Genomic DNA, 27,953 nt, shown 5'->3' on the forward strand with positions numbered 1-27,953 from the left:
GAATTCTGGTTCGAAATTCTGCGAAGCAAGAATGAGGAATTTCTAAGTTTTATTACTATTTTTTTTTTTTTTAAGTTCTAAGTATTTTTAAGATCCAAGTTTTAGTTTCTTCAAGTTATTTTCCTTTTTTTTTTTTTTTAGGACAGTCGAGTGAATCGAATCTTCGCTTTGTATCCAAAGCCATGGAATTGATAGTTGTTGAAGTGCTAGTTGATTTTCATCGCTCAATGTCAGACCACCAACCTGATTACCGGGATCTTGAAACTTTATAAAATACCATATTTGGTCTCTGGTGCAGGGTCTCATCGAGGCCTCAACCTTAATTCAACGGTTATATCATCCTTAACCGCAGAATACTATTCATGTAGCTGTCTCAAATCTAAGAAAGGATCTATCTTTTCTTGGGTATGATAACCGCAAGCCGAGTTATTTGAGAACAGACGCGATTTTCTTTTTAGGGTAACTGGCATACCAACTGTAAAATTGTAGAAATGACAATGGTGAAGTACCACCGTGTGCTTTTGATACCACTACATTAATTATATACAGCTAAAATAACAGGAAATAACCATAATTCTTCTTGGGAAAATATTTTGGAGTTAAAACTCTAATTTCTGAAACTTTAAGAAAGATGAGATGAGCTCATATCGATCCGAAAAAGCGTCTCCCCAACTTCTCAAAATAATGTACTTTTCGGCTTCACCATGTTTTTTTTTCCTTAAACAAATCTCTCAACAAACAAACATAAAAGAAAAAAGTGTATAACGCCATACACATTTCGTGTTAATCACAATGCCACCCACTTATGATGCTGACTTATAACGTTATTGTACTGTGACGGGAGGAGGCTAAAGATAAATAAAACGGGGATAATCTTCAAATAATGGTACTATTACCAGCTACTACTTCAGTTTGAACTTAATAGGAATAAACTGACACTAGAATATGATTCCACGAAATAATACACGACTTGAAAGTGATTTAAAAACATTTCAATTTTTAGAGTTTAATACAATTAGACTTTATTTTCTTTTAATCCAGAAATTAATTAAATAAAATTATAAATATAAATCCTGTTATCAACCATAACTACACTCTCGCTGTCGAAAACCTCGGACATAAATACTTCTTTACTAATAAATATATAAACGAAAAAAAAAAACGGAATGTTATTAATCTATCCATTGTTTGCATACAAATACTATGAGAGATTAATAAAGTTTTATTTTTATTTATTTATTTTTGTTAAATATTATTATTTGGCAATCTTATTAACTGCTAGTGAAAGTCTTGATAAAACGAAAGTAATTCAATAAAGGTTATTTCTTATTTAGGTGACTTGTTTCTTGGAGCAGTTTCAGAAACCAGAAAAATCTCTTACGTGAGTACAGAGAGTTGAGTAAGTGAACATACAGAAAACAAGGAAAGAAACAACATCCCAAAACAACTGGTATAGAGAGATGTTTCCAACATTCCTTGGCTGCCAATGCAATTATTCACGTGCCTACTACCCGGTCAGTAAATAGAGTACTCAAGGTCATAAGTAAGGCCGAAGACATGACGTTACCATGTACTACACTCTCGTGACTTGTTATGTCTGTGATTTCACTTCCAAACGAAGCATCTCTCGTCATGGGAGAAACACAGTTCCGTGAGTAGTTTGAGATCATCGCGGTGACTGATAAATGCGTCTCCAGGAACAAGTAAACGAAATAAAGTAGGTAAGGAGGGGGGGGAAAACGAGAGTGGAACTTTATTTTTTATTTATTTTTCAGTGCACCTAAGAATTAGATGAAGATAAGAACTACAGAGCAAGTCTGGTGAAGTAAACTGTCATAGGCTTACATTGTTGCAGATCTTGCACAAAACGTGGCATTGAAAGGATTTTGTTTTAAGATAAAAATTTTCTTCAAGATAATCATGCAATAGTTGCAAACAACAATCACTAGTAGACTTCGAATCCTGCTTCTAATTCAGAATGCTTAATGTAAAATGTATAATATTATGTGTATTTTATAAATTAAATTCGAAATTCTAAATAAAGATAAGTAAAGGTAATCTAAAATAAATATAAAGATAATCTTTAATTAAAAAGAACATCCTTATTTAGAATTCAATAAATTATAATAGAAATATACGGAAGAAGGAAATGGCACGTTAATCTCATGAAGGATATAATATGATTTTTGAGAATAATGTCGTTTTATACAGTATAATACTGAAGTGAATAAATCGTGGAGGTAAAGAAGAACACGTCTTTTTACGATTTTATTTATTTTAATTAATTAATTCGTAACAGATTCGTTAAATTCATTTTTGATTAACCAATACGTTATCTACAAATCTGATTTCATGGGAATTTATTTAGGTAAAGCTTTTGAATATAGTATTCCGGGTGGTTATATTTCTTACAAATTCTTGAAGATTGGTCCTTTCAATCTTCTCCTTAACATCGTAGCTATAGAAAACAGTATGATCAATCCGCAAACAGCCTTCAGTGAAAAACAGTCTATTTATCAAAACATTCTAGTGAACTGAGAAGAACATTCATGTTCAAAACAATCGTAGTGCAACCGGAAGAACAACAGGACATTCTACTCTTCGATTTGAAAAGAGTTGGATTCTCAATATGGCGAGAGGGATGTTTATGTTTGTAGCAGGTGAGGTAGCCGATGTAATACGGATGTAGCAGGTGTTTTTCAACAGAAAACTTGTTTTTTTTTCAGCCTGTATACAGACAAAAAAAAAAAAAACATGAGAACATTCGCAATTTCCAGACAAAATATTACTGATAGTGGGCAGTAGATGACTTGTGTATTGATGGCGGTAATGTCTTTGTGTATAGTTGGAGGATTAAGTAGGATAAATGGTGAGTTGGGTGTAATGGAGTAGGATGCGCTCCCAGGATGAGTCCTTGGACTTCTTGTGGGTGTCACGTAATAATATTAATATTGTTTTGTAGTGAAAACAATGACACTGAAGAAAACTGCACAAAGAAAATTTTAAGTGGATGCTGCAAATTGTTTTAATATTTATATAATGAACATTATTAAAGATTGTTAGAGATAATCTTTAACAATCCCGCATGTATTAATATAAATATTAATATTAATAAGATATTATTGTATACGCACATACTAATCACAGATAAGGTATGCCCATTTGTAATAAATCAGAATTATTTTTTGTTTTTCTGACATCCTTACAAAAACGCGGTACTAACGTACTATAGGTTGATTAATCAACCTCTCGTGTATGGGTTCAACATAAAAAAATATATATTAAAAATATAATTTTTCAGTTGAGTGCACATTCCCATTTTAAACATCCCATAAAAATCGCTGGCTAACCATTTTACAAATGAGTAGGAAACACACAATTTCCTGGCCACCTCTTGGCCTTAACATTACATGATTAATTTTTTTCATAGATTTCGTAAAAGGTTAAAACGTACGCATAAGAACCTGCTATCTCAACTTTGTTTGAAAAAAATCTGTGATCGAATTCCATGCAGGATGAAAAGAAAACTTATAAGGAATTTTTCAACTGAAAGAATATTAAGAATATTTGGACACGACCGATTTTTTTCCTTCCTGAAATTTGGGGTTTTTGTACTGCGAAACACGCAATCGATCAGAAAAACAAACTCAGTCAACACGCATAATCTACTGTTCTAGCAACAGTAGTTGCTTCCATCATAATTCCAGATAACCAAACTTAAGTACACATTAAAATTTACCTCATCATAAAGATTAAAAGTCAAAATTCAATAATTCCTAAAGCATTGGAGTGCACATGACAAAAGTGATAGCTCAGTCGGTACAGAAAAAGCCATGTGGTTGGAAAAAGCTGGTTTCAAATCCAATCTAGGATGCCAAGAACCTTTATCGAGGCTTTTCAAATGAAGGTAAAATACAGCTGTTGGAGATTTATTTTCCTCCCGAACTCGGGGTTTTTCATCCCTCAAACAGGTATATTGGCTCTGAATACGCATATCTACACACATAAAATACTTAACTTAGAAAATAAAATAAAATCACGTGTTTAAAGGAAGAGAGCGTATCAGATCAAAAACAGTCAGGGAAATCAACCCGTTTAAGGACGGAAGAGTATTGGATAATAAATCAAATTATTACACCATTTCCTCCTATCATTACTTAACTCATAACAATGGTTTTGTCTCTGGCAGGAACTGCGTCTATAGTTATAATATTTACATCAACGATTCTTAAAATAATCTAGTGTCGTTGGATAAAATGTGTAGTTCCATCGTGTTGGTAAAAAAGGTAAAGTTATGACTGGGTTTAAGAATGGAGATAGAGTTGACTGTGGAAATTACAGAGGAATAAGCTTATTAAATACTGGTTACAAAATATATACACATACTAAATTTTTGAGTAAAAAACTTGAAAATTTATTGCAAACAATTTACCCTGAGAAGAATAAAGTGGTCTATTCTTCTGGATACGGCAGTTCTTCTAGTTAACTAGAAGAACTATTATCAATACAGTGCTGTTGTGCATATAACCGGATTATATATACAATATGACTTACATAAATCAGCTTATGAGTTAAATAAAATAAGCCAAAGAAAATAAAAATCATGGCGTTTAAAGGAAGAGAGCATATTGAACAAAAACAGTTAGAGAGGATAAAATAATAGAATAGGTGAAACAGTTTAATTATTTAGCTTGCATAAAAACATACCTAATAGACAAAAATTTAGCAGAAGAATTAAATAAATTTCATAAGATCTCTGGTAGTATTAAAATGATATTGAATAAAAAAAAGGAGAAACCAAACTTAAATTTTATAAGGTAATGAAATCCTCCTACTGTATTATCTGTTCAGAAATATGGACTGTTAAAAGAAAAGATCGAAGTAAAATACTGGCAACAGAAATTAAATTTTAAGAACAATTAAAGCATGCACAAAATATCATATAAAACTGAGGGCATTATAAACGAGCCAATTATTTATAGTTTAAATGAAAAGATCAAAGAATACAGAGAGAAATGGAAAGATAATTTACATACGGATGTAAAGATATTGGCTGCAGAAAGAAGTAGTTAAATGTACACCAGAGAGAGAAAGAGAGAGACTAATTGCAAGATGTTTAGACCAGGGAAGTCAAAGCAAGCAAATGCTTAATCCTTGATGAGAAGAAGAAGAAGAAGAAGGGTACTATCGCTGCAACACCACAAAACAGCAAAGCTGGGATTAATTACCAAATTCGGAATGTCGCTCTTTGTTAGTATGGTTGAAACCTTGTAGGATGTTTTTTGGGCACAATGAGCTCTTGCAATCTTGTACTGGTAAGGATAATTCCCATTGATAAAAGAACTTAAGCCTGTCTGTTTGCGCGTGTACCATTCTGAGTTTGTCCTTCAGATTTAGTGATGGCATGTTGCTATATGTGATTAAATTAGTGGGTGAAAGAGGGAAGAAATCTGTTTATGCAAAAGACAAAAAAATGGAATATTGAATATTAAGACGCTTGTTTAATATTATCCAATCTTCAATACCTTTCATTAGTAATACTAGTTCATCTTTTTATTAATGGGAACGATTTTATTCCACAACTCCTGAACAACAAATAATTTCAATTTTCTTGGTGCGGTGTATCCAATTTGCTAACAGATATTTATATGTGGTTTTCAACCTTTAGTTGAAAACCACACAAGTTTAGCCAGTTTCATAAGAGTAATCTTAGAATTTTTAGCTAAAAAAGTTGAATTTCTTTTAGCTATGTATAAATGATAAGTTTTATGGTGATGATACTTTTATCATCCTCGAAATTGCTAAGATGTAGTTGAAGGGATAATCTGCATGATGTCATTACCAAATAGTCTAAAGTCGTATTGTTCTCATTAATAGACAGCAAGTGCATAAATTGTGAAGACGTAAAATTATACATATCATAAGTCAATTCTGTTATGACATCCTATATTCTTATTTTATAATATTTTCAGTTTTATTTTATCATATTATATTATTATTGTTATTATTATTTGTTGGTTCATATTCTTATGTGCTCTAGATGACTCTCTCTCTCTCTCTCTCTCTCTCTGCAATATTAATTTTCAATCGACTGTGCGCATATACACGATACCACGTTATTATATTTCACAACTTACTCCTTTAAGGAGTACGAGATAACAAGTTTCCTTATTATGCTAATAAATATAGAAAGTTTCTCAGCTTTTCTCATAAAACACGTATACCCAAAGAGCTGTTAATAATGCCTCTGCTTGTTTTATATAGAAACGCGATCCCGTTTTTCCTAGCTGTGGCTAATAAACCACTAGATATGCAACTGTAGTGCTTGTGCGACAAACAGATGAAATTGGACTGAGAGCAAATGCAAAGGTGGAATTGTTGGTAAACTTTACCTCCACAATAAGTAGTGGACTCGGACTGCAAATTTCAGTCATCCTAAAAATAAATAAATAAAATGACAAATAATACATGTGATTTGATATTCTGCACTCTTTCTTTCCGCAGAAGTCAAGTACCATCCAACCTCGTGCTCTCTCTTATCACACACACACACACACACACACACACACACACACACACACACACACACACACACACACACACACACACACACACACACACACACACACAATCTTTGATTGTTCAAAACTTTTCATCGTATTCTGTATTTCTTCCTTTTCCTTCATTTTATGCTATTTTCATTTCTTAACCAAATAAATCAACAAATAAAAATATTCGATTGTCTTTCAACTTTTGCCTGTAATTGAATCTGCAAAAGCTATTGTTTACTTCAGTGAAAAACACTGAGTGCAAAAATATAATGATTATATATATATAATACAGAAATAGTATGCACTACATACATATATATAATATATAGTAACTGAGGCTATGAAAGATTTCTGTTTCAGAATATTTGATTATATGCTGAAGGCGCTCTTAACACCACAACACGAGAAAGCTACTTCGTTCCACTTACCCTATAAGATCCTAGTCGGTCAACAACACACGACATTCTTGCATCTCGCCCCACGGGAATAGTTGAGTTGAGAATAGATTCGGCAAACATAGGTTCCAGCTCCGGCACTGAAGAAAAAAAAAAATGCAGAAAAGGTTAAGCTAAAGTTTCTAACATCAGAGGTCTGAGTAAGAATATTGTTTACTGTTCTCTTTAAAGATTAAAAACAAGTTCTTTCCATCTCAGTTAAAATGTGCAAAAAAAAGGGCTACGTTAGCGCGAAAAGAAATTCTATTAAATTTTCAGTAAAAAAAAAAAAGAGTGTTTTTAGTGTTTAAATTTAAATTATTTTTGTAGAAGAGAGTAAAAACTGACGTAAGTTATCAAGCTATGTGTATAACATTATAGTTTTTTGTTTATATAGGAATAAAAATGGAATTTAAATAATTCAGTACTTTTTAACATTTTTTGATTTTTCTGAGTTGCATCTATAAACTTGTCTGACGCATACATTGTGCCTGTTTACTTCACGTATTTTTTATTTTTTTTAAATTTCACCTGTAGGATGACTCAATGATAAATACTTGAGTTTAATTCAAGGACTTTCCAAATCTACCAATTCAGAATTTTCGTTTATATGATCATTAAGCGTTGCTATAACATCCCTATAGCAGTTAAACCAGAATAATATTGGATCCCTGAAGTTGGATATGCAATGGCTTGATTTCTATGGAGAATTTATCTATTTTATGAAAAGTGAGAAATAATGGAAAGCATCCGAGAAAGTTGGATCTGTTTGATAAAGGAATAGAAACCTTTCCAACGAGGATTGGTGCAGAAGTAAGGTACAGGATCTGCTAAAAGTACACAATACCAGGTAAATTATAGATGCAACAATCCACATTTGTGCATGCACATTACAGAGTAGGCAAAATAAGCAACTGCCTCCAGCGTCAAATTGTTTTTTATAAAATCATTTTTATATTTCATTTTAAATACTATTCATATATAACATTTTAAATTATTGTAATGATTCTTACTATAATTTTAATTATTATATAATATAATGATGATAAAATAATAGTTATTCACTATTCTTTATAACTGATGAAAGTAGTTATATAAATAACATAAAACATGATATTTGTATTTTTATTTTATTTTATTAAAGTAGGAATTCTTCTTTGGGAAACCATGTAATCCAAACAATAGGGAAAAGTTAGTTAAATATTTCAATTTTTATTTTATATTATTTTATTTTTTTATCGAGCGCGAAGTTTAATTACTTTTAGTTTAGAATAAGTAAAATAATTTATTTTGACCAGTCGACCTTCTTTCCATCATCCATCTCTTCAATAAAATTTCCTCATATGATTCATATTCAAATTAATGAATAGGACATTCCTTAATATTTGAATATGGTAAATTCAGTAATGCATAGGAGATTATTTAAATAACGTTAAGGAATTATGCATGAAGCTGTAATGAAATTAAATATTCTCTCTCTCTCTCTCTCTCTCTATCTCTCTCTCTCGCTCTCTCTCTGAAAATATCTCAAACCAGTTTCTCCGGCAACCGCTATTCTCTTCATTTATTTCTTCAGCAAGAAAATATAGGATTAAAAAAGAAAGGGTGTTTTGCACGGGCCGCATTTTAACGTGGATTTTCCCAGAAATGTATTGTCAGTGAATTGAATGAAGCCATTCAGTATTTTCTTCAAAATTTTAATATCGTGATTAAGGATTAGAATTCATTATTTATTTACCAATTTTGTTTACGCTAGTATGTGCATATGGTGATAAATACCTATTTCATATTTTAAAACATTAATCTCTTGTCATTCATAATGAATAATAATGAATATATATATATATATATATATCTTTACAGTATATAAAACCTACATATTAGTTTCAATAATGTTATTTTATTGTTGTTAGAGATAACACTAATAACAGGAATTTTTCGCTATTTTATGCATTTATTTAACATTTTCTCAGATCATATTATATGATAATGCATTCCAATTAGAAATATTCAATTAAGTATTTAATGTGGATTACGTTGGCCTTGTGGATACCTTATCCAGCCAAAATCCTGCAACATCGAATCCGATCTGCAGATATATTTTTTCGTGAATACCTTTAGATACTAGCCAAACGATTTTCTTCGCATGGTAATTTATATATAATTTATTTTCATAGTTTGTCATTTATTATTACCCGCTGTGAGACCAACATTTTGCTTATTGGAGGCCAAAATTATTCAAGCAAGATATTTTACACCAACGAAATATGGATTTGAATCCCACTATGATGACAGGAATGTTTGGTAACGTCATTAAGTATTGTATTATTTTATAAGCCTTGTTAATATTGGAAGTGTGAAGATTGTTTAAAATATCAGGAATGCAGATTATTGCGGTACTTAATTAGTGGTGCATCCATAATACTCTTACATTATATATAGGATTAAAACCTTCTAGGGGAGGGAGATGGATTAAATTATATGGAATTAACTTACTCAGAAGCAACTTGCGATGACAGTACATCATATTTATTAACTCGGCGTTAGTAAGGTGGGTTGTCACAGACCCCAAAGATTTTAAATTGACTATAACTTTTTAACAACGCGTGGCAGTGAGTCATGCCTCAGCATAGCTTCCCCTCCCGTAACCCGCTACTCGCCGCCATAGACGACAGGCTGTTGCCCGCAAGCAAGTTTAGTGTGCAGAAGTGTAAAGTGTACTGGGTCCACCAGACCCCACCGTACCAAAAGTGTGACTATATTTACTTCCGAAATGTAAGTTGTTTTCATGTATATTCTACTAAAATATTACCCTTATTTATTTAATTTAATATTAATATTTATATTAATATTAAATTATATTATATATAATTATATTAATAATTAATATTTATTTAATAATTACCCTTACTGCTGTGTCTTCTATATTTTTACATACCAACTACTATAAGCAAATACGTTTTCTTAAATATTTAGAGTGTATTTTGAGAATAATATCTTTTTTTTTTACCAGATGAGTTACGAGCAGGAAGAACAGAGGTTACGTCAACTTATAGATGACGCTTTGACAGACGAGGAGCCATTTAGCGGAGATGATGATAGTGAAATTGATTTAGAATTAGTCAGTAACCATGAGTCTGATACAGAACAAGACTGTGAGGAAGAATCTTCAGGGGAAGAATCCACAGAGAATCCATTGATATTGATTAAAAAGATATGGATTTATATAATACACTACATTATTTGGATGGGTCTGTGGGACCTCACCTTACCACTTTTGTTACATTTTCCCATCTCATCAGCGCCGGGTTAAATGCGTGTGTTAATTTATCCAGCAGAATAACCTAGTTTGCCGTTCTGTGGATACAAAAAGTTTTCATAAGGAAATCCAAGCCACCATCGCAGACTAACAGACGGTATTCTAACTCACGTATTCTTAAAGGATACATATATTATGACGTACTTGCAAATATTTCTGTGAAAACGTTTTCATAAAACACTCGATTATTTGTCATGCCAATACGAACAGCTCTGTACTGAATAAATACTACAAAGTGATAGAAAGAAAAATCCCCAAACTGTAGGCTTGTGGTATAAATTAACGATTCGGACACATTACTAAATATCACGTTTTCTATATTTGTCAAAGAAGATATTTAGAAAAGTCAAATTATTATTATTGAAATAAAAAAATATATATACGATCAGTCGCTTTCAAATAATCAAAATAAGAATAAACAAAAATTAATAAAAACAAAACTTGAGTTGTAATTTCTTCCTTCTGTTTCTATTTGATAATTTTAAGGGCATTCAACTGGTGTGAAGTTTAATGTTTTGAAACAAATTTTGCGTCGATTATATATTTTTTTTGATCCACATGGGCATCATTAATCATTTAGAATTATGACTAAAAGACTCAGAGTTTACTTTATTCGGATATTAAATTTAAACCAATAAATAACTAGCTAATTTTTAAAAAAAATGGATTTTTTAAAATTAGCTGAATACGAATATTAAATTCTTTAAGCCAATAAATAACTAGCTTTTAGAAAGCTCATACAGGTAATTACCCTTAAACATAGTGTGACCAAAGGGAAGAAAAATATTTTTTAATTTCCCTAAAGTGAATATTTCTAACTGAAAGAAAAACCAAAATTAATTACTTCGTGCATAATTGCTTTCACTCACTCATATTTTTTCCCCTATTTTCCGTACTCTCTTCCTTTCTATAATCGGCGAATATGAAGTAGATAAGCAACAAAAACGTCATGTTGAAGGAAGACAAATGACGGCCGATGGTCGGCAGTTTGTGGGATTCAATTAATGCTCAGCCGATAACAGCAATGGTTAGCAGTCGTCGCTAATTTAATCGCCCGTTTTGTTCTTTTAATCATCACAAAGCCTTTGCAAAATCCCCCCCCCCCACACACCACCACCACCCTCTTGTTGTTAAGCGCAGACAAACGTGCACGCGCTACGGAGGAAGATTCCGAAAATCCACTGATAGTTACTTTCTTCGCACATTGTAACAGACTTGCGAAACTCGTACCAGAAAAAAAAAAAAAAAAAAAAAAATCAAAAGACTCAATTAATCCAAAGTGCCTGAAAGTCATCGCTAATAATCCTGTGATAATTGTTAATTGAAATAATTTACATTCAGTGGTGTTTTGTAAATAAGATTAGGTGCTCATCTAGTTGACTTATCCAACGATAAAAAAAAATAATAACACGGACAGATGTAGTTGAAGAACTCATTACAATTACTTATTAAATGTTTAATTAGTCCTATTTACTCAATTAACTTATTTTTGCTTACTGTTCGTATGTGTTCCCAACCACAGTTTAGATAAAGAAATTAAGGAGACAGGAACATGTGAAAAGAAACTTCAGTCTCAGTTAATGTTGTATTTATTAGCACGAAGACAACAAAAGTATCTTATTTAGCAAAGGGCTATTTGTGTCGAATTTACATTCATAAGCAAGACAAGCACTATTTAACACAGAACACGCTTCTTCATACACTCTGTTGTTTCGTTATAACAATAAACAATTATCACTACATAAGGTTTTTTTTGTCTATCTCTATATAATCCCTGATTATGGGAACTGTAGCTAAATGCGGTTTAAACAGGAACGATCTTGGTTGAAAAAAAAAAAAAAAAAAAGACATTCTAGAGAAACTAATGATAATAGTTTTTATAATTTCTCTATAGGTGTATATATATATATATATATATATATATATATATATATATATATATATATATATATATATATATATATATATATATATTGCAAAATATGAAAAATTAATCTTTTATTCTGAGCCATTCTAGCTGTTTTTCTATTAATATGAAGATGAAAAATGCTTCATCGTTTCTAAGCCGCTTATATTTCAAGATAACTAACTTGCATTTAGTTTAGAATAATTTTAGAAATGATTATTAAATAATTGTAGAAAACAAAATAGCACTTGAAACTATTTTTTACAGCTATTTTCTCCTAAATATATATTTACATTTACAAATTATAAGAACCTCATCTAATACTGTCTATTTCTGGAGTTATATATATTTTATAAGCAATATCTTAGAGTTCTATTACATATATTTAATAGCAAAGTAAATTCATTTCCATCTTGAAATTCAACGCAATTCCTTCCTCTTTTTTCTACTTTCTTTCGCTCTCGCAGCTACCCACATAAATCAAATGTACATTTCCTCCCATCCTATGAGTACAAATGGTGGTCAGGAAACATCCATAATCTATGTTGTGCAATACAAGACGGTCGGAGATAGTTGTCCGGTTTCCAGCCAGAATGGCGAATGCCGAATGCATCAGCCAAGTGAACATTGTCATAAAGATGGAAATGTCCGAGAGTACGTAGCGTAAGGATGTCCTTCGCTAGCACTCTATATGTATTAAGTCTGTATTCCTTGAGAAAGCCGTGTCGCAAAGTGATGTGCGGCAGATACCACCAAATAACCCAGAGGATTTAGTGCAGGATATGAGAGGAGGGCAGGGCATTATTGAGGCGTTATGTTTTCCAGTGAGATGTGCATTGCATGCGTCTGGAAATGACAGCCACGTGATGGAACATGAAAAACTAGGCACCAGGCATACAAATATTCAAAAAAAAAAAAAAAAAACATACTTAAATGATAAGAATGTTTTTGTTGAATATTTTTGGAAAAACATTTTTATCGCGTTACTTTCTGGTATTAACGGAGAGATTACAAGATAAAATGGTATCTGGTAAATGTCAAAAACACGCATGTTATTCTTAAGAAATAAACGACTTAAATTTTATCAAGTTTAAATAGTTTTCGTGGCATAAAAGAGAAGAAATTTTTGCTTTATTTACTAGTTTTATATTCGGAAAATACTGCGTATTCGAATTTAAAACATTTTACCAGAACTTCGAAAAGCTGAAAATATTTTTGGTTCCATCTTAAAACGTTTTGCTGATTTTATTCGATTATAATCATAAACCATACTTTAACAGATACTCATTTTTGCTTATTCAAACACATCTTTTTCTTGCTCTTCCTCTCAAATTCTTTTTAAGTAATCATACTGCCTTGAATTATTCGGCTCAAATATTCTTAACTGCTAACAATGCAAAATGCTTTCCTAATATCTTCATATTTCATATGATTTTGATATTGATTCCATCACTCAACTCCTCTAGTTGTTGAACTGGGATTTGAAATTTGCAGGAATGAAATCATTAGAGGGGAGGGGGGGGTTGAAAATAGTTTGTTCAGTAAAAAAGGGGATGTGAAGTTTCTTTAAAACTTCTTTTAAATTTTCATTTGATTTAAATAGAAGGTTCGTATGATGTGTCTTTATGCCAGGAGAGGACAGAGGTACATGTCAATCCGAGAAGTGTGATCTGATCCTGTCCAATGATTTATATATATATATATATTTGAATATCTGAATTTTATAACAATCTCGCTCTCTGAAAGGTTCATCCAATCACACGTCATAAATCACCAATTCTTATCCGAACGAAGATTTCATAAAAAGCAAAGTGCTGTCGCATCTGAGGATAAAATCATTTGTCTAGGAAATAATTTCGCAAAATAATATCGATCGAAAAGTGGAGGTTTTTGTCCACGTGACCAATAACTGTAATTCCCCTGAAATGCGAACACATAACGTTTATATTAGGATCATACTATAAACGGAGTTGTTAATATTACTCTTATTATATTAAAATCATTTACAGTGAAATAATGTAATCACGTGTTTTTGTGCGACAACGCCATAGATTGAAAAGACTTGGAAAGGACGAGTAGGGATCAGCTTTGATCTCTTTGAGATCAGCGGAAACAACATAGGATTAACCGCTCTATTATAGCATAAATTAATTTTATGAAAAGCTGCGTTTGTTGGCTGTGGTGAGCTATCGTACGTACCGCATTATTTGATGATGGAATAGTATAAATATAATTTTTATGCCTTATACTTACTTGCAAAAAAGTGAGTTCATGGATTATTATAATTATTACATACAAGGACGATGTACCTGAGTTGTTCCATTCATCTTAAACAATGAGTAAGAGTGATTTACTTACGTGGGAATTTTTAACCTATCGTACAGTATAGAGTTTAGTTTATTTCCTGGATGAAAATCATGTTTGTATTGCGAGCACTTTAGTAAAAAAGATTATGCGAACGAACACATCTAAACACCGAGACGAAATGTAATAGAAGTGCAATGCAATTCAAAGTGGAGAAGATAGAGAACGAGAGAGAGAGAGAGAGAGGTTATATCTTTCTGTAAATATATTTCCGTATCAATAATTCATGGGATACAACCGAAGCAGAAAATTCTATCCATTTCTATCGCACTACCTCTGAACTTTTTTTCGTCTCTTTTTTTTATTATTATCTCTGTCGTTTTCCAGTTACATCTTGCCGATGTTTGAAGCATTCCTTTCGAATAACACGAGAAGACTTTTGCTGAAGAGTCTTCAGCAACCCAGAATGAGTACGATTCCCTGCATGTAACTCAAACACGTTTATGTCGCGTTTCTAAAGCCAAAAATAAAGTTCTGAGGGTGACAACTCCTTTCAACCTTTCTGCCAGCCAAGAGTGAATGAAACTGCAAACGTCTACTCTTCATCCTCTATAAAATCAACGCACTTGTGACGTGACCGTCTTATGTTCACTAAGAAACTTTGGAAATTTAAGGTGTCGCTTTCTTGAGGATTGCAACGTTCTTGGTCTATACGTGCAAAGGATGCGAATGGCTTAAAGTGCGTTGGAGTACAATGGCATGCAAACTTTCGACGTAATTCAATAAAACCCTTGGACGTACTTGAGAAAATTATATCAATAAATCTATTGCAACACACGCACACACGAACATCTCATGAGTGTTTCGAACGCTGGAGGTACAGACGTTTATCTACAAGAAAAATATTCTTTCCTTTTATACTGGTTATTTACTTTCCGGACAGGATCTCCATGGAAACTGCACGGTATACAGGAGGAGGAAAGTAAAATGAAATGTTGAACTTTGATCGTATTTTTCATTTTTTTATGTTTTATATATCTATCTGACAAATTCAATCCATTACTGTAGCATTCATACAATATCTAATAAACACGCAATATCATTGACTTCATAACTAAACCAGATACCGGATAGTTATATGAATATTTATAATTTCTTGATATATACAGGGTGCATATTCTTATACAGAGCATAAGGTGGACTATAAATGAACACCCTTAAGACTGCATTTTAGTGAAATATCGTTACATTTTAAATGATGAACTAAACTAATGCGCTTGTGTGCGCGCTTTATATGTTACGATGAGCTGTCCCAATACTGGTAACCACACAAATACCCTATATGTCGTATAACAACTTCGACGGACGTTTCAGATAATCCGCTCAGGAAACAGATTACAGTCTGTGTATAACAAAGAAGATAAATCCTAGATGTCTTGTATATTGCACATGCTAGGTTATATAAGACTATCCCTTTTCTGCTTCTCTAAAATGTGCAGGTCGTAGTCACGATATATTTTTTTATCGATTGATATCAATATGCTTATGTATTTAGACAATCCTGTTTTCCACTTTGTTGATTTATATCAGGAAGTGCACCCCAACTACAGGTGCGGACAGGAGCGGCTCGTGCATAGGCACTGTGCAGCACCTCCAATTTTTCTCGATACATAAATATATTAAAAAAAAAAAAAATCAGCTAACGCCTTTTTATTCCCGTATATACGGGAGTAGGCGAGGCCATTTAGCCCTATCTAACTTTTGGAGACTGAGTGGGCAGTTCAATCTCCACTGGTACCCAATCAGAGACAGATGGCCCAAGGCTATCACTAATTAAGCGGTACGCAGTGAAGAGAGACGGCTCAAATGTGCCGCCATCTCGTGGTCCCTAACCCTAACACAATATATTTAATGTCTGAAATAAGGTGGGTTCTACGGTCGATTTTCTTGAGTTTACAGGACGAAAAACCCGAGTTTCCGGGAGGAAAAACCTGCTTGCCCGTGCCAGAGATCGACTAACTCGGGAACCGGTCGAAAAAAGGCTTAGAAAAATTTCCTCTAGTCGCCGACTAGACTCGAAACCAAGTCTTCCTTCGTGCGGCCAAGCGCGGTGGTGTGCAAACGCCACATCCACTGAGCTACACAGGCTCACACATAAATATATTTATTAATTTATTTATATTTGCTTGTAATATTTAATTTTATTATCAACAATCCTATACAATTCTCTTATTTTGTGTAAAAAAATAATAAAAATCCGTCTTGTAGCACTTAGGAGAGCGAAGGACGTTAGCAGCGCTGTGTTTACCACAGTGTCATATTGTTACGCGCGCAAGCATATGCACTTCATAGTGAGATGCGAGCTATTAGAGTAATGCGGCACTGTCCGTAACGCAGTCCCACTGTTGTTTATATGCAGTTTGCGCCAGTGGTAGAGTGTTCGTAGTTCTCATCGTGTTTACTCCGTCTCTATAAATATTTGGACATTACAATTAAAGACATTTGTTATAGTTTTTATTTTAGAATATTATTGGGGTTATGATAATGGATTTTATTTTAAGTAATTTTGAATTATACTAAACTGTATAATTTTATCGATAATATACAATATTTTTTCATGTTTGATTTCATTTCCCCCACCATTTCAAGCCACGAGCCGCCACTGGTTGCAGATATATATGTATATATATATGTATATATATATGAAATACGTGAAATAGAATACTGTTACATATTACAACATATACCTAATTATTGAAGTCAAATTTATGGAATAATAGCAGAATCATATTATAAAAATTACTTTCAAAGAATCGAGATTTCGATGAAATTGTCATAATTAGCGAATTATTTTTTGATGCTTTAGTTTTTCTGTTTATTATCTTTTGTAATTTCATTAATAGTAGGGCAAACATAATTTTAAATTTTAATTTATGAAGTCTTCTTTAAGGGGTAAGATGCAAATTGTGCCCTACAATTTTAAAAGAGTTCCGTTACAATCTCCACCAGGAACGTGTAACATTCTAGCAAATGAAGGTAAGTTAGCCGTCTCATTCGCTTAATAATTCTGCCATTTCATTCATCATGATGGAAAAAAATAGCCTAAAATATAGGCGGGTTACAAATCTAACTTAATGGCCTAATAGAGCGTTACCTTAGCCGTGATTCCAATCATTTCCCAGTTATTATTATTATTATTTATTATTTTTTGTTATTTATTTATTTACAGCAAAAGTGGATACTAATCAATATTTCATATTTCATATTACTATAATAATCAGCCTATAATATAATGAAAACATAATAAACTTGTGTATAATTTCGGATATTTTAATAATCATCAATGTGATCAATGTGAATGTATTACGAAATATAATTGTAAATAATATATGGCGATATAATACCTTTGTTCCTGTCTACTTCTAAGTAATTTCGTATCTAATCAGAACAAACTCAACGAACAATATGTGCCCTAATGCTTTATTTCTATCAACTGTATTAAAATCCTAAAGATAAACATTCATTTCTTATTGCAAAAGACTGAAAATATGACGTAATCAATTTTGCGTGCGGATTTCCTGTAAGATCGCACAACCCAGCAGAAACTGAAAGATGATGTTATAGCTAATATTTCTATAGATATATCGCAGGTAGAGCCTGCTCTCCTTTTGTTTGCTTTTATTCTGCTGAAATACTTTCTCCATTATATGCGTATAAATTTTCGCCCTTATGTGATATCCGTAGATCATCATGACAGACAAGACTTATAGTGTACACTTGTTACTACCCTGAAAGCAACTTGACAAACTATTATATATTTCATATTGCACTTCTTTTACGAGGATGTGAGGTGGAAATCAAATGGCTGAGTGATACATTTTCCAACAGGTAGTTCGTAAGAGCTGTGAAGTGAAACTGACTGGTACGATACCAATACGCCCGGAAGATAAGAAGGGGAAAAAAAAAGTTCTTTCACAGGAGTGATAGGTACGATGGTGTTATAAAAGCTCCTATGATGCTTCATGGTCAACACTAAAATGGACTCTCAATCATATCTAGGCACACTTAGTAGCTACAGTATATCACATTTATAGGTGAGTCGACAGGTCTATTTCTCAGACTTTCTCCTACCTGTTCGAATCAATGCCTTCAGCGTGTGCGTGCGTACACACACACACACAAAACTATTTGAAGTAATAATTACATTTGGCAGTTTACCTTTCACATAAGCACCGAGAATACGAGACAGAAGAAGTCCATTTAATGGAGGTCCTTCAAGAATGAAAAACAAAACACAATGTCCTATTGTTCTTTTTCCACTGAGAATCTGACGTCTCAAAAGAAAACCAAGCTCACGAATTATCCCTGAAAACGTTTTTAACAATTACATACATGAATTGTTTTCGAGTATAACAATTTTAACATTATATGGTTTCATTAACACATAATACTTATACAATGCTTTATCTCTCTCATATTAAAGATATTCATAGGAGGAAACTTCGAACAAAGTGCTTGCAGATTTAGCATTCGTGTTTAATCATCTTTGTGTTTCTATGATGCCAACCTTTGACATTCAATAGACTTGATTAACCTCCAATGACAGCATTTACATTGACTCCTTGGATCTGGTGTCATATAAAACAAAGTATTGATGCTGATTGAGTTAATAAAGGCATTTTATTCCTGTTTCTTAGAATTTTAAATTATTTGCAAACACAGCATTAATCAATAGAACTGTTTTCATCAGAATATTTATTAGGATTACCGCTTCAAATAAGTAATAGAAGATTTATGTGTGTTTTTTTTTAATTAGAGTGAAGAGTAAATAACAGAAATGAATTTTGAAATCACGTATACAAAGAATTTTCACTTCTTTCTTTAGTTAGCTGATCTATATTCCGAACCTCCATAGCTCAGTTGGTTGGAAAGAGATCCGAGTTCATCAGTTTATGACGTCAGGAACCTATATCAGGAATTTTCAATCAAATGATGAGTTAGCAGGTCTCATACTGAGGTGGAGGTTTTTTCTTCGCGGAAACTGGGCAAATCGGCTGGAAATTCACACGCAATATAGAGGACACAACAGGAATAAAAAATAAGCAACTTATTCTGTAAGATTTGTTTTTGAATACCTGCACAGTAAAGCGTGGGTCTGCGCAAGCGTAAATCCGGAAGGAAGGAATCTATTTCCCATTCGCGGAAATAGATTCCTCTTATGGCATAGTCAGGCTCTGAACCATGACCTTTATTCTCCAGTTAACTTTATTCATTTTTCCATAATTGAAAGACATTCAATCACCAGTCCCTTAATATCTTTTGCATGCAATTTACTCAAATTATTATTTTTTTATTTGCTGCAGTGAAATAGTTTAAAATTTCTCTACTTCAACTTCGCTTCTTTTTTTATTTAATTTAAGCAGATTTAGTTGCATTTGATTTTCATTTCATTATGGTGAAATAAAAATAACATACATGAAAAAATGAAGTTTGTTGAAGACAGAATTATGCACGCCTTTCTTGTTTATTTGAGTACAATTTGTAAAATGAAACATTCTTTAAGTACAATCTATGAAGCACAAACATCTATAGAGTACAATTTGAGATGGGAAAAGATCTATCGAAACAGTATTTTATTTAGTTAAAAGATCACCCCCAATCTATATTGTTGAATTTCTTTTAAAACCAATTAGAAATACAGTTATCAGTTAGTAAGAATATTGAAATCCCTCTTAGCTTAATAAGAATTGATAGCCTCTGCTAATTGATTTCGAGGAAACTCAACAACTCAGGTGAATTATAAATGATGCGTTACCATAGCAGCGTTATGTTCTGCACTTTCGCTTGTGAGCCTGCAAGTGCAGCGTTTAAACAATTGATCACATATTTTAATTTCCAAGAAGTTTCAAAGCATTGCCGAGAGATAAATGTTATCGATCAATAACTGACAGCTCATAGTGGCCTATTTTGAAATATAGTTACTGTATATATGACATTATAAAATCGCACAAATCATGTAACCATTAGTTTGTCGGAGATACCATCTGATTTTTAGTTTTAGGAATATTAAATAAAAGATGATACAAAGCAACAACTTCACACTTGTACTGCTTGAATCGGACTTATTTTCAACTACCGTAAATATAATGTGATTCACACTCAAGGGCTGTTGATCGGAAGCATTATGTATTTTACCAACGAGTTCGGTATAAATCATGGAAGAAAGCTTTTTCTGATACATCTATAGATAAAGCTTGTTCTAAAGCAAGTTTTCCTGTTTTTTGTTTACTGAACAATTAATGCAGTAACTTACAAAACATTCCAGGGTTGATCCACTTGTTTAATCATGTTTTATTTTCCTATTTAACTATCAACACTTGTTGTGTGGAATGTTAAGAATTGCACTCATAATAACTACATAAACGTATACACATACAATAAAAGCTTGCTTATTTACATATTTAAAATGTTTTTTTTTTATCGTTTGCTTATTAGCAAGGATAACTAATGTTAGGTGCCTAATGTATAACGTATACTGTTGCTTGTCAATCAATGCAAACAGGTATTACTTGGATAGCTGTGAGTTTGGAAGTATTTCCAGACAGTCGTGATTAATGGCTTCTCTACATCATAATATCATAATTTCATTAAAAGTGCCTTGTGTTGTACGATCTTAAGTAATTCATACTCTGGTATAATAATATAATTGACATAATTGATATAATTGATACTCCGGTACATCAACAACCATTCCTCGATCAGTGCTCTCACTTACAAGATTCGCACACGATTGCGTAATAAACTAATAGATTTGTAAGAAATCAGAATTAACCTGTGATATTTGCATAAAACATACAATACTGTTGCCTTTGAATTTTATTTGAATCGAACACAAGAAAAGTGTTGCTCTACTTACTGACTTAACTCAGTCTTATCGAACGAATGAGCAGTTGTCATTCATAGGAGCTCATTCTATCAATTTTATTACACATAATCATGTGGTGGATGCTTTGTGACAGCAAAACCATTTATAAGTAAATCCCTGTTAATGTCAAATAACTTAAAACAAGATATTTCTCATTTTGATTTCTACAATAATACGGTCGTATTTAAGTTCTTATATGGTCATTAGCTTTGAGAGATCTAAGTGTAACAGAATAATGCATACTGCAACCAATTAACATTTCCAATTTAAATTCGGAATTTATTCGAATGAAAGAAATCGAGAAAAATTAATCTATAAGCACAGATTGAATAATTAAGAGAACTGTATTCACACAATTTTCTGGCGATTTGATACAACCAAAGAAATCCTGTAATTCGAATCGTCTCCGAGAACTGAAACTCAATTGTTCTTTTACAGTATAATCAGTGATACTCAGCAGAGGAATCACTATCAGCATGGAGACAGAATATTGTCAAGGGTTGATCACAAAAGAAATCCAAAGCCCTGTATGAAATATGCATAAAATGTATACGCTTTTCTCAATACCTTAAAAAGCTATCCAAGAGTTGACATCGCATTAAGTTTAATAGTACATGGAATAGGTCTGGCCAAGGTAGACTTTCTTTATGGGAAGCCAGAATTAACAAGTTATATTTGCATCGCATACTATGTTAGGAAATCAAACTCTAAGGGAAGATTAGTTTATAAATTCTCGTTTCATTTGTAAGAGACACAGTCTATGAAAAAATAAAAACATATGACAGTCTTTCTTGTATAATAATAGTAAGGTCAGTCTTATATACTCAAAGGGATATCAACTACAATTACGTTCACCAAAGCAGGTTAAGAAAATTCGAAGAAATCAACAAATAGTCAAAACACGTATTTTTTTAATTGATTATTTTTTTTTAAATAGGAAAACTAACGATCTTTTACACGAAGATTCTTCTCTTATTCTTTTCCACAAATGGACAAAACGATATCATTGCTTTCAAGATTAATAACATTATCTTTCATACACCTAAAAGCATTATAAGGAAAGATTATTGATTTTTTGAAATTGAAGGAAAAAAAAAGAATTTGATTTAACGAAATACATATCAGCAAGTAAGAATATTATGAGCTGTCATCACTGTATTATGTCTGTTATTTTCTCGTTCTAGCCTTTTATGTTTATTTGTATAGTACAATAATATCACTGGTAGAATAGGGATTGCTTTATTATTATTTTTTTATTTTATTTATTTTATTTTATTTTATTTTTTACATAATCCGGAAGCACGATTTCGCAGATCAAACACTAATCTTCCAAACTACTACACAAAATCGCCAGTAAGCGTGCGGGTGGCCCTTACATCGGCAATGAAATTTGTTGTTTTGCGTGAAGAGTAAATGCTGAGGGTGAAAATTTCAAGCAAGCGGCAGTAAAAACATTCTCATCTTCAGTTGAAAAGTTCTTATAAATGTTCTTCATGATTTACACTGGATTCTAACTTGAGTCATTCTAACCGAAATATAAATGTGCATAATCCTCGTTGATTCTAAAGAGACACAGTTGTTTAACGCTTCTTATTCTGCTACTTATGTTTGAAGTATTTTCCAACTTCTCTCTATTGAAAGAAAAAGAAAAAATAAATCCATTCTGTCTTTAGACAGAACTTTTTTTATGTGGTTCTCTCCGACGAGAGGTTATTAGTAAACCTGGAGTACATTATGTACCGTAGGTGGGTAAGTATTTTTTTCCAATTTTATCAATTATGTATTTTTATTTATTTTGCATAAATCAGAAACTTTGCCTCTAGAGTCCAAACGTGGAAATATTTCAAGCCACTTTAGACCTCCAATAAAAAAAGGATGATGGTCTCAACACCGGGTGATGAAATTCGTCTCCCACTTAAAAACAATCACAAACATCCATGTTAGCGGCCGGATTCGAACCTGCAGCTTTGTTGGTTGGAGTGCCGGTACACTTTGCTTATCAGGCCGGTTATTTTTATTTATTTTTTTTTTAAATGACTATAGATTATTAGCCTATAGCACATGTAGTATATGGATGGACAAGGGTCATACAACCCAGGAGTTTCACTCTGAAATCTTCTTCTTCCTTTTTTTTTTTTTTTTTTTTTTACGTATTAGGCCTAGTAGCCTGTTATGGAGCTGTCCTTCCAAACCATACCCGTTACGAGAATATATGGTGGTTAGCCGTATGCCTCCTGGTGCGTCCTATGTCTGTAGATGAGTGTGTTCATGTAGCCCGTTTGTCTGTTCTGGGAACGAAAAACTCTAGTTTCCAGGTGAAAAAAAAACCCTACCTCCATACGAGACCGGCTTACTTACCTTTTCGTCGAAAGAGACCACATAAAGGTTCTTCACGTCACTGACGGGAATCGAACCCAGGTCTTTCCGACCAAAGGGCTTCGTCTATGCCGACTGAACTACGAAGGCCCTACACTCCGACATCAAACACGGTAATTCTGAAAGATCTCTATCAGCAGGGTGATGATCTTACACAGGGTATAGAAAATCTACCATCTAAACTACTTTAAATACTTCAAAGACGCTTGAAGTTTAAATGATTAATGTTTACACTCTTTAGTTCTAGCAAGTCTCAACACTAGTGGAAATTTCTCTCACTAAACGCAAGCACTAAAACACCCACCCGTGCGCGCGCGTACACACACACATACATCTTCGCAAGTAACCGAATTTTTGAAATTCAGTTTCCTTTCATGGGTTTCTCTTTTTATGTTATACTAGGGGGTCCCCCCCAGAAGCCTATCCCACCCCCCCCGAGTTCCGGACTGGTAGGCTGGTTCTTCTTGAATTCTGATGACTCGAATTTTCAAGACTCGACACTCAGGGTAGCCTTGAGTTTCAAAACGTTTCAAATAACTTCACAAAAAACGTGACACAGAAACGTTACAAAAAAAGGCTCATCATTTTATATTATAGGGGAGATAATGCTTTACAGATAGGGAATTTTGTTTGCATGCGTTCATACGGTGACAATCGTTTGGAGTACGTGGTCGCCCATGCACAAATTCGCCTCCCTGCAAAGAAACACGGACTCCGGAGTTCAACGAGAATGGATTTATAGGCAATTTTCTTTTAGGTACAATGGCAGTATTGGACGGATGACCTATAATTTTGCTAGAGATCAATAGCAATTACATGAAGCCTCTAGGAGTTATTGCGAAATCAATATAACTCTCGTGGCAAACATAAAGTCAAGTATATGTGTATTTAGCGAATACACTAAAAGACAATTTCGTGAATATGTTTAATAATAGAATGTGTGTGTGTGTGTGTGTGTGTGTTGCAATACAATATATTCTACCGCACACAAAATATACTGAATCGTAACAGAAAATACATTGTAAACGTGTGTTCATATATATAATTTTTTTTTTCTTTCACCAATTTCAAAATATCTGTCCATGCCATAAATGTTGCAAATTCATTCTTAGATGAAATGTTTAAAACAGAGAGGATCCAAATTTAGAGTCAAATAAACATGACTCTAAAATTGTAAGTTTAAATTGAGATGGGCCTTATATTAGAAAAAAATGGGTCATCATGAAAAGAAAGAATGAGTAAATGAATACAAAAGTTGTCAAAATTCAACTAAAGGTTTATCTTTATTAATATAAAAAGAATTAAATGAGATTCTCATTAAGTGCTATAATTTCTTATGTTTTGGTCCGCATTGTCCTAATATGGAAGAAAGAATGAAACATTTCTGGTGTGTGTGTGTGTGTGTGTGTGTGTGTGTGTGTGTGTGTGTGTGTGTGTGTGTGTGTGTGTGTGTGTGTGTGTGTGTGTGTGTGTGTGTGTCCTTAATTATATATTCTTAATTATTCTTGTCCAATACGATATTTATTTTAGCACTATCTTGATGGCTTTTGTTCCATAACGCTAAACACCAGTACAAAGGATGTCGTGGGTTCGATTCTTATCGCCGAATAAGAGATCTTTTTCTTTGACTGATTCCCAAATTCATCGATCTTTGGCCAATTCCCAAGATGACCGATCTTTGGGACGTTCGGATAAGTTTTTGTTTTTCTTTTTCTCGGAACCTCGCGTTCTTAACCATGCATCTCAAAAATCAATCGTAAAACTCACACTATTACAGACAATGACACGAGGTTGCGAGTTAAGTCTCCCTCGAGAAGCCTTGATTCATTAAATCAAGGCTTTTCGTTAGAATGAAAGGAGCTCTCAACCTACTCCTTTTGGCTGATAAAAAGAATAGCTTTAAATGATTTATTATTATTTTTATTTCGATGTGTATTCTTTTTTAAAATATCATTTAAAAATTTAAAGAAATACATATATATGTGTGTGTGTGTGTGTATTATTGCGTTATATATATATATATATATATATATCCAATCTTTTATACTGTTTCTAATATTTCTTTTTAGAAAATCTTCTCTTTCATTTTGACACAATGAATCTGTCGCATTGTTACTCACTACTCTGGCATATTCTGAAACGAAAATCTAAAGAAGTCATTGTTTCTATTGCAATCCCACGAGAAGGAATAGATAATCGATACAACGTGATCTAAGCGATGTAAGAAAATCTCTTTACTTCCCTCTAAAACCTATAAAACGATATCGATTAGGTCTTTCTGCAGTCTTACACTACGCCAAGGATTAGGAATTTGTTACTCATTCTTACAGATATTTTAATGCATCTCAAGAACAAAACTACTAGAAGCGATTGTATGGATTTTGAGTTATATAATTTCATTTAAATATCAAGAATAGCTGAAAGAATATACGAATATAACATCTGTGAGTCGATTGTTTCGAAAGGAATATTGAAAATTATAAATCCTCCAGATATTCGAGAACATCATAATTATTACCTCGCAGTGCTAAAATCCAATAAGAAAAATCGAGTTCCTGTAAGTTTGGAAGCCACGTTTTGCTGAGTGATACGCAATAAATAAATCACTGAGCTTGAGTGATATTTATTTAAAAATGATATTGTTTAGCTAACGAAAGACCTACTTTTCTATATCTACAGAACTGTGCCATTTGTTTTTGACTAATATAGATGTGGCATGAAGATTCCGTCACCCATGGCTAAAATAGAAGGAAAGAAGTAGTTCATTTTCTATGTTCAGTAAGACGTTTCTGTTGTTATGAATGAAATAATAGACCATCCGTTCTTAGCTCAGTAGTGAGATGCTTCTTCAAAACATTCTGCGTTCTAATTTTTGATGCAGATCTTCAGCCGATTATAAGAACGACTGGCGGAAATGGAAACTGCAATCATATGGAGTCTTTGTGAATTTTTTTTAATTATTTTCAAATGAAAAATAAAAGAACGAAATGAATGGTTTAACGTAGCCCACTGATGCTCTGATAAATTCGTAGTTTGCTCGTCAAAAGAGTTATTTAGTTCTCAAAAATTGACATATTGTGATCAAAATCTTTTCAGAATGTGAAACGGATGATATTCAGAGTAATGTTTGATCCCATTTCTTTCATTATATTGAAATGGTTAGTTTTAAGGCATTATCCTTTTCGAATCAGAACTATAATCATACAGCAACACGAGAAAAAATTCATTATTTTCTATATTATTTCTGGAAAATTTTTCCATGTTACTCCTCTAAATAAATATTAATTTTTATGATTATTTATTCGTTATTTTCATTATTTATTCATTATGGCTGTTTGTTTATTATTTTCATTAGTGTGTTAAGAAGCTTTAAACATACGCACAGTAGCACACTATTGGATAGAAATTGGTTCGCTTTAATTCAAAGATTAATCTTTAGTTTTCTGACAGAGATTTGTGTGAAGACTCAACTTACAGCAAAGAAATATCGATATGTTTAAAGGACAGTGTAGGGATTCAAAAAATAAAAAAAGGCCTTCAAACCATTTACTATACTAACTCATCATTCTGTCATTTGATGGCACATTTTAGCATCAATGACTTTCAACTATCAAAGGAAGTCTTTTCGATTGAGATCGTTCAAAAATATATCGTTTCTTTCCAAATCCAAACAAAAATAATAAACTTCAGTTATCACTTTGCTAGTTTCTAGACAGGTGATGCACCAGTAGTCTACTACTTCTACGAGATAGAGAGAGAGACTGTGTAATGGTTTCCTATTTCAGAAATTGAAACTCTTGAAACATTAAACAGGAACAATATAGCTCCTGATAGCTTTCTTCTACATGAATGGAGGCTACTAGAGAATGGTATGAATCACTAGGTTTTTACTTTATAAAAATAGTACACAGTAGACTTGTTTCAAGACTCCGAAAGTATAAATAAACTTGAAAATATGGTCATATTTGGATTGGTTAGTACATTCAACTATGAAAAAAAAAGGAATCGTTTACACTTGATAGATTTTAGAAACATAATAACAAAAGACATACGTAGGCTGTTCAATAAGTAATAAGTCTATATTTATACAGAAAACAGATTACCTTTAATCGTCATCATTTACATGGTCTTTTTCGAA

At 32.6% G+C, this 27,953-nt stretch overlaps 1 protein-coding gene across 1 annotated transcript in view; it reads right to left on the reverse strand.

Annotated features, from left to right (window-relative positions):
* The window catches only part of LOC150098184 (neurotrimin-like), a 368,343-nt gene that overhangs the window by 101,634 nt on the left and 238,756 nt on the right, over window positions 1–27,953 (reverse strand). Inside the window, exon 2 of the mRNA XM_090406276.1 lies at window positions 6,980–7,086. Coding sequence (XP_090262402.1) covers window positions 6,980–7,086 — 107 coding nt within the window. The remainder of the gene's footprint in view (window positions 1–6,979; window positions 7,087–27,953) is intronic.

The sequence above is a fragment of the Typopeltis vanoorti genome, chromosome 16, assembly GCF_054136105.1.
Source record: "Typopeltis vanoorti isolate ZY-2024b chromosome 16, IOZ_Tvanoo_1.0, whole genome shotgun sequence".
NCBI lineage: Eukaryota > Metazoa > Arthropoda > Arachnida > Uropygi > Thelyphonidae > Typopeltis > Typopeltis vanoorti.